General features: G+C 43.4%; 1 protein-coding gene across 1 annotated transcript; it reads left to right on the plus strand.

The window, feature by feature from the left end:
* The first annotated feature begins 4,175 nt into the window (after positions 1 to 4,175).
* LOC146457215 (transmembrane channel-like protein 7) lies at positions 4,176 to 8,297 on the plus strand. The gene is made up of 2 exons (XM_085092186.1): positions 4,176 to 5,594; positions 6,489 to 8,297. The coding sequence occupies exons 1-2, from the start codon at positions 4,336 to 4,338 to the stop codon at positions 7,489 to 7,491; spliced, it is 2,262 nt and encodes a 753-aa protein (XP_084948312.1). The 5' UTR covers positions 4,176 to 4,335; the 3' UTR covers positions 7,492 to 8,297.
* The last annotated feature ends 628 nt before the right edge of the window (positions 8,298 to 8,925 follow it).

An 8,925-nucleotide genomic window follows, 5' to 3' on the forward strand; every position in this document is an offset into this window, starting at 1 on the left:
CAATATGGGTGACCAGGGACCTATATTGGTCAATATGGGTCCCTGGGCACTACTATTGGCCAATATGGGTACCCATGGACCAATATTGGCTAATATGGGTGCCCAGGGACCAATATTGGCCAATATAGGTACCCATGAACTAATATTGGTCAATATAGGCACCCATGGAAAAGTATTGGCCAATATGGGTAGCCATATACCAATATCGGCCAATATAGGTACCCAGGAAGCAATATTGGCCAATATAAGTAGCAATATACCAATATTGGCCAATATAGGTACCCATGAACTAATATTGGTCAATATAGGCACCCATGGAAAAGTATTGGCCAATATGGGTAGCCATAAACTAATATTGGCCAATATTGTTACTCAGAAACCAATATGGTTAGCCATATACCAATATTGGCAACAGGGGTACCCAGGCACCAATATTGGCCAATATGGGTATCCACGGACCAATATTGGCCAAAATGGGTATCATGCAACAATATTGGTCCTTGGGTACCCATATTGGCCAACATTGGTCCCTGGGCACCCATATTGGAAACTATTGCTCCATGTACACCCATATTAGCCAATATTGGTCCATGAGTACCAACATTGGCATGTATGGGTTCCTGGGTACCCATATTGGCCAGTATGGGCCCCTGGGTACCCATGTTGGTACCCGGTGACCAACATTGGTCCATGGGTACCCATATTGGCCAATATGGGTCCCTGGGCACTAGTATTGGCCAATATGGGTAGCCAGTAACCAATATTGGGCAATATTGTTCAATAGGTACCCATATTGGCCAATATGGGTCCCTGGGCACTAGTATTGGCCAATATGGGTGACCAGAGACCAATATTGGCCAATATGGCCCTGGGTACCCATATTGGCCAATATGGGTGCCCAGGGACCAGTATTGTCCAATATGGGTACCCGTGGACCAATATTCGCCAATATGGGTACCCGGTGACCAATATTAGCCAATATTGGTCCATGGGTACCTATATTAGCCAATATGGGTGCCCAGGGACCTATATTAATCAATATGGGTACCCGGTGACCAATATTGGTCCATGGGTACCTATATTGGCCAATATGGGTGACCAGGGACCTATATTGGTCAATATGGGTCCCTGGGCACTACTATTGGCCAATATGGGTACCCATGGACTAATATTGGTTAATATGGGTGCCCAGGGACCAATGTTGGCCAATATGAGTACCCAAGGACCAATATTGGCCAATCAGTTGTTGCATGGGTACCCATATTGGCCAATATTGGTCCATGGGTACCCATATTGGCCAATGTTGGACCCTGGGTACCAATATTGGCCAATATTGGTGTCTGGGTACCCATATTGGACAATATTGGTCCATAGCTACCTATATTTTGCCAATATTGGTCCCTGGGTACCCATATTGGCCAATATTGGTGTTTGGTTGCCTATATTGGCCAATATTTGTATATGGCTACCCATATTGGCCAATACTTTTCCATGGGTGCCTATATTGACCAATATTAGTTCATGGGTTCCTATATTGGTCAATATTGGTCCATGCGTACCCTTATATGCCAATATTGGTTTATGCGTGCCTTTGTTGGCCATTATGGGTCCATGGGTAGCCATATTGTAGGGTCATTATATCCAGTATGGGTCACCATGGAGCAATATTGGCTGCTCTTGACTGGGTACTTAGGGAAATTAGTGACGGGTGGCTTGTTGCAGAAGTACTAAAAGTGAATCCCTAAAACGTCCAACTTCCCAGTACTTAACGGAAAAGGGTTCGTAATTTTCTGCATAAAGCCCTAGATAGAGGTCCCTACCAAAATCTTTTTGTCCAAGAAATAGTTCGCCAGAATATTTCTAACACCAAAATAGTTCCTTATCGCCAATTTCAAACTTTCGCGGCTCTCCGTCACTAATATCTCCGAGTACTCTTTCTTCCCAATCTTCTTTATTGTTATTAAAGCGCTGATTTTTCCCTGTATACTAGAGTGCTTTCCATTTGCCAGAACGGACCAGCTTGGCCAATCAGTTTGAAAATAGAACGAGAAATTTTGAAGAGTTAGCTCTAAAGATTCTTCAAAATGCACATTTTGGAAATGGTTTGCCCCAATTTGAAGGAGCTTGAAGGTGTAGCACAGGAGCCAGTTCTTGAAATCGTGCTTTTATTCAAGGGAATAACCAGTCTTCGGCCAGCCAGTTCGGACAAATGGAAAGCGCCTCTAGTTTGCTATTCTTTCCTGTACCTATTCCATGGTATATTCGTTGTTTTCAACGTGATGCACAACCGCATGTTTTAACTCTGTTTTATTGTTCTGTCTGTTTTGTTGCCGTTTTTGTATGCCACAAGGAAATTTTTTAGTCACTGTTCTCACGAGCAAAGAACATCCAATGAAAACTATCAACAAGAATTTGGCCATGCACCTGAATCAACACAAGTTCGAGCAAAAACACACTTTTTTTTATAGAAACTATTAAAAGAAAACCTGCTGTTGTGCATCACGCTCGAGGCTGTCACATGAGATTTGCTGGTGATTCCTGTAGACAAACGAAGAGACTTTAGGCAGCCCACGGGCTGCAACGTTTCCAGTATGTTTTATTATTTAGAAAACCGTTCTTCTGTTCTCTTTGCAACTGAGGATCCTGCCGGAAACCACGTCATGTGCTGCGTTAATCAGTCGAGTCCGCAGCAAACATCACAACTGCTCCCGCAGAGTTGGCTGTTAACACTTCACTTTGACGGTAGGACGCGAATCGTAATTCCACCACAGATTCCAGGATTTAAATGTTTTGGTGAATGTGGAGTATCATTTACGTCTATCGGTGTGCCTGCCTGGTTAAGATTAAGGACGGCTTGCAAGTGACGCCAAACGAAATCGAAGAAAACCAAAACCGTTATCCTGGAATGTACATTATAACATACTCAAGATTAAACCTACAAAACTGGATAACAACAACAACAACAACAACAAAAATACTTATCTTTCTTTGATATATTGAATCACGGAAGGCCAGTGAACGCGGTGGATTCACTGGTGACTTTCAACTTTGCGAATCGATCGGCACTCATTTTCGTTCATAAACCAAGATCTGAGTTAACCGTCAATCTGAATGAATAACTTTTCAAACTCGAATACTGCTAAATTTGAATATATCATATGCTAAAAACCTCATGTTTCGTGCATTCCAACACGCCATGCAAGCTAATTAGCTTTTTTACTGGTACTGCTACGTCGAACAATTAGTGTGAACAATGTTTGTCATATGATTAGTAATAATTCGGTAACCTTTACAAAGGAAACTCATCGAATGACAGGTATGATTAGGGTTGATTGAAAGAAACGAATAAAACAAAAGGCGACAAGTGAACACAAAAGAAATGACTCCATTGATAACGAAAAGGATGGTGTATACGAATGCTATTATAATGCGGGCTTTTTCCCGCCACCCGTTTTTAAAGAGGCGCTCAATGGATACTCATCCCCAGAGCTCTTTCCTGACTCTGTCGTGGGGGCGATTTTTGTGAGATGAGATTCCATGACACTAGATTTTTCACTGGCGAATCGTACAGCATTCACTTGCGTTCAAAACAACACCTGAACGAAAGCCTTAACTACAGCTGGGAAGAACGAATTACTTGTTAAGACCGAATACTGCTTGATTGGAATGTGTCAGTAGAAACTTCACTTTTCTTGCATTACTTTTTACACGTCATGCTAACTTCTCTTTTTATTGGAACCGTCATGTGGTTTTTTTAAGTTTGAATCAAAAATATTCAACTGGTTGATATCCTCAGTCAGGGTACGACCAATGGAACGGAAAATTCCCGGAAATTCCAAATTTCTGGGAAAAAGGACAACAGTCCACGTATTTGATTCTGTACCGGAAATTTAGGTTGAATAGTCCGGTAGTAATTTTGATTGGTCGATGGAAATTTTTTTTTTGTTTTTGTTAAAACACCTCAATTGATACGACTTGCGACTTGCGACCCTACCCCCATCCGGGACAAGTAGCTATAGCATTTACCTGTGTTACTTGATAAAGGTCCTGAGAAGAGTAGTTGAAGTACGGAAACTGAAGAATTTCATATTGTGTTCTTTGTTGACTGACGTCTTTATTGTGATGTGTGGATGTGATCATCTCAAAGAGTATCTTCAAATATTTGCGAAAAAAAAAAACCGTCATGAGGAGACAGTCACGCAACTCAATGTTGGTTTTGCATCCAATTTCATGACAAGAGGCGTACCGCAAAAATAGCTGCGAATAATTATAAAACCCCGAACAAGCGTTGATTTGATTGTCGTAGGTAGAGACAGGTTTTAAAGCCATTTTACAATGGAAGCCATATCGTCGATAGAAATGGTTCCTCTGGTCAATCGAGAGTCGAGGAGCGAAGATGTGGATGAGACTAGATTTTACATGCAGGATCTACCTAGCCGGCTAGCAAGACATTCCACATCGACCGTGCTGAGACATCAAGCCACGATCCAACGTAAAGGCCATGGAACTTCAATAAAACGTTCGGGCGCATTGAAAAGACTAGACCAGACGGATGGCTCACCACCGAGGCAGTGGAATCATGAAGCTCCTGAGCCCGTTTCGGGGTTCTCATTAGCCGAAGAAGTCTTGGAGACGGTTGATTTCAAGGCCGTGCCACTGCCATTGTCGCTCAGACGCCGTTATAAACATTCCCTCAGAGCAAGGGTCCCACGAAGAGTTTCAAAATGGGAAGCTCTTAGATCAAGCGTGTCAAAGAAATGGACTCGTTTGCGCGCCGGTCTAAAAGAATGCCTTTATTCTCTCGAATTGTGGCGAGGTCATCTGAAAGACATCGAGGGGCAATTCGGGAGCGGCGTAGTTTCGTATTTCGTCTTTCTTCGCTGGCTTATGTTCCTCAATTTGTTTGTGTTTCTGATGGAGTTCGGCTTTGTTTCCCTGCCAACGCTGTTGATCTGCACCGGGACACACGACAGCAACACGCACAGTAACGCAACTAACGTAACCAGCTGTAAGTACGAGTTTGTTTATAACGCAGCAAATGATACGGACAACAGCGTCCCGAACATGGTGTTGGACTTCATAACAGGCCAGGGATGGATTAGCAACACGATCATGTTTTACAGCAGCTACCCCTCTGACGCTATCATATCCCAGGAAGGTGTGAAGTACCTTTTGCCATTCGCTTATCTGCTGACGGGTGGAGCCTATTTCCTCTTCTGCCTCCTGGTGATGGTTAAAAATGCATTCAGTGGGCTGAAGGAGTGGTACATCGATAGCGAAGGCGTTTTCAACTCCTTCTGCAACCGGCTGTTTTCCGCTTGGGATTACTGCATTTGCGAGACTAGCGCTGCGGTGCACAAAAAGCAGATTATCGTACAGGATATTCGCTTTGAGCTAGAAGAGGAAGCGAGATTAAGACGAATGCAAAGCAGGACAAAGAAACAGAAAACGGTGCTGTATGGCACTAGGATTCTCATCAACTTGTTCATAGTTCCGGCGCTTTGGTATGTGTCGTTTGTGGTCATCGTTGGTGTTATCATCAACAAGAAAGTTACTGAGCAGGGACGCAATAAGTTTGAGCAGATGCTGATCAGGTAAATCAAGTCATAACTTCAATTCGGCGCATCTCGCCCCATCAAGTTAAGTTGACTGGGGTGGGTATGTGGCGAATATTCGAGTATTCAGTAGTCCCAAGGTCACAGTTAGTTTGCAGACTGCAGACTAGCTGTGAACGCTTGAGAATACAACGCAGACTATTTCCGACTGTCGCTTGGGCGGAGAGAAGAGACAGCCGGAAATACGTCTGCGTTCGCAGGCTAGGGCTAAGCTGTTGCCGAATTTTTTAAGATTATTGGGCTTCATCTACACGTAGGTCCCTTTTTCTAACTCGACAAGGGCGACTGCCCTTATCCCTCTATTCAGATTTTTTTAATGTTATAGTCCTCAGTTTAGGAATAGTATGCAGTCACCTTATTGTCGTATTTTTTCTCGGGGATAGTGGGGCGAATGTCGCGTCGCTTGGCAACGTGGAAACTTGACATGGATTACACTACAGGCTATTAGTCATGGTTTCCGACACAGAGGAAAAATGAGTGCGTATGCTCGTCACGCGTAAGCAATCTTACGCGGCGAAATGGCGGCATTTTTAAAATTCCCATTAGTGTTTTCGTTTCGCGGGGATAAGCCCAAATCAAAAAAGATAAGGTTGCCGCTTTCAGGAAAGGTTCATTCGAACTTTCTCCATTACATATCTTATTGTGGTAACAGGTGTGAATTTGGCGATTGAAGTGGAGCATTCGTAATCGATTCTCGCTCGAATCACAAATCTGCGGAGCATGCGCACTCATTTTGCCGCTGTGTTTCCCTGCTTTTTTGCACATGTGCGTTGAGCTTCTCCGACTATCCGAGGGCAAGAGCAGACTGGGTGTACTCAAATTTATTCAATATATTTATTGATAAGAATAACTAATATTTTTCTCATTTTTTAGGTCTTCTTTGTCCCTCGCCATCACAATCCCGAATCTCATTCTGCCACCGCTGTTCGATTTCCTGTCCATGTTTGAAGACTGGAGTCCCGAGTTTGAGCTGGGTCTAAATTTGTTAAGGCGCATCTTCATCAAACTACCTTCCATAGCGGTGCTCATGATTCTTTTGTACAAAGACCTCAACGATCGTATCCAGGACAGTGAGTCGTTGTCCGTTCACTGCGAACAGTGCTGGGAGAACGAGGTCGCAGCGCAGATGTACATGTTGGTATGGGTGGATTTTTTCGTGGTTCTACTAATCACGCTTGGTCTTGAAACGTTTAGAAAGCTCCTCTACAAGCATTGCAGTTGCTGCAAAATAATAGGAATGGCCCAGTTTGACATCTCCCGCAACGTGATCGACCTCGCCTATGGACAGTGCCTGATTCTGATCGGCACTTTTTTCAGCCCTATTCTCCCAGTCATTGGGGTCCTGAAAATGATCGTGTTCTTCTACATCAAGAAAGTGAGTCTCTTTTACAACAATCGCCTGCCTGATAAGCCCTTCCAGGGAGCAAAGCTCAGCTCGATTTTTACCCTGCTCTTACTGCTCACATTTTTCATGTGTATCGGGCTTGTTGGCTGGGGTGTGACTAGAGTACCGACGTCCTATTGCGGCCCGTTCAAAAACACAGAATGCAGCGAAAATAGCTTCATCATAGACGAGCTCTCGTTTGTCGTCTCAAGCTGGCCCGAGTGGATCCACCAGACACTGCGGTTTATGCGCACAGCGGCGTTTCTGCTTCCCACTTTAATCCTCGTTTTGAGTCTGGTATTTTACTACAGATCCATGGCAAAGGAGCACCGGTGCGCGATAAAGACATTACAAGATCATCTTGTTTTGGAAGGAAAACACAAGAAGCAGCTTCTCACACAGCTCGTGACTGCGCGCGACGAGAACACTGAACAACAAGGAACTGCAAGATACAGCGAAGAAGACATTTTACTGCTAACGTTATCTTCTTAATTAATTTTAATGGTTGAAATGAAACAAAACTGCTTGAGAATTGAAATTTCATGCCGCCCAGGACATACTGTGTCACTTGTGCACGAAAGAAATGGAATTGCCCCTTGGCTTGCTCGCGCTAATGTTAGGAATATCTCCTCCCGACTATTTTAAGGAAGGGGGTGCTATAGCTAACGTTCTAATTTGTTCCTCTATAAATACGATATCAGAAAATGAAAATGCATAAAATTTCGCGCTTGTGATTAGTGTAAGTTATTTGAAAGTGTAAGTTATAAAAAAAAAAGGTGAGAAAAATCAGCTAGTGGTATTCATAGCTTTTTTCGGCTTGATTTCTTTTTTTGAATTTAATAGCCTGGACAATCGTCTAATTGTTTACGTCTATGTTTAAGTCTTAGTCCCCATGATTCATAATGGCGTGTTGAACTGACAGAAGTCCGATTATTTCGTGATGTCGAGAGGGAATGCTAAGGAACGAAGCGAGCGATCGAGTGCGAACTATACAGAGATCGCTAGATCGCTTTGATGAGATTAGCTCGCTGGCTCTCGACTGTTGGGAAATAACTGGATTCTTAGCAGTTAGGCAGCTTATCGGATCTTATCGTTGACATGGACAAATTAAAATTTCCAAGGAAAGTACTTGCAGGGACAAACCAGCACTTCAAAGTAGCATCGATCGCTTTCTCTTGCTACTAACACTTCAAACAGGGACGAAATGATATCTGAAAAATGATCTGTAAAATCCGTCACAAGATGTAGGTTAACAGTGTTTAAAGAATATGACAGATGTCTGCAGCTGCTTTAAGTCAGTTTTGATCAATTTCTTGTCTGTTGCTTGAACAACCAGGAGCATTCAGTAGGACTGACTTTCCCACACCGTGAAGTTAGTCCATAGCAAAATGAAGTCAGTCACCAGGGGTGCTTACCATTTACATGGGAAATCCGGAAATTCCAGTTGAAAAATCAAATGGTACGCATCATTCCATTTGGAGAACTTCTAAGATTATAGGCTTCTGGTCAAAGTGATGCATTATTATTACTCCTTTTGGGTTTACAGCTGATTTTCATACATTTTGCATGTTATCCATCTTCTTTTTAGACAAGCTAAATCATTACGTATTTATGCCGAAAATTTCCATCTGGGTGGTTTGCGTAAATGGCCGAGCACGGGGCGGTCAAGAGTCAGAGCTAGCGGTTCACAACTGGAAGCATGTAAACCGCCGTCTGAGAGGAAACATTCAAAACAGAATCCCCCCACCCCCATCCTCACCCAACATAACCCCACAACTTTTTCTAAAGAAAGTTCCCTAATCAGCATTCAAAACCAGGAACAAAACACGAATATTCAGTCCGGTTTCGCGGTCATGATTCGCGGGTGCTGTTCGGGATCGTTCGGGTTTGCGTGCGCGAAACGCGGGAAGAAAATCCTTACTCCGT

Source organism: Pavona decussata, unplaced genomic scaffold, assembly GCF_977016875.1.
Source record: "Pavona decussata unplaced genomic scaffold, jaPavDecu1.1 SCAFFOLD_245, whole genome shotgun sequence".
Lineage (NCBI taxonomy): Eukaryota > Metazoa > Cnidaria > Anthozoa > Scleractinia > Agariciidae > Pavona > Pavona decussata.

Bases quoted from the DNA above. Each gene is read 5' to 3' on its own strand.
- LOC146457215 (XM_085092186.1), top strand. From the start codon at position 4,336: ATGGAAGCCATATCGTCGATAGAAATGGTTCCTCTGGTCAATCGAGAG. The intron at 5,595-6,488 runs GTAAATCAAGTC...CTCATTTTTTAG, and splicing joins TTTGAGCAGATGCTGATCAG to GTCTTCTTTGTCCCTCGCCA.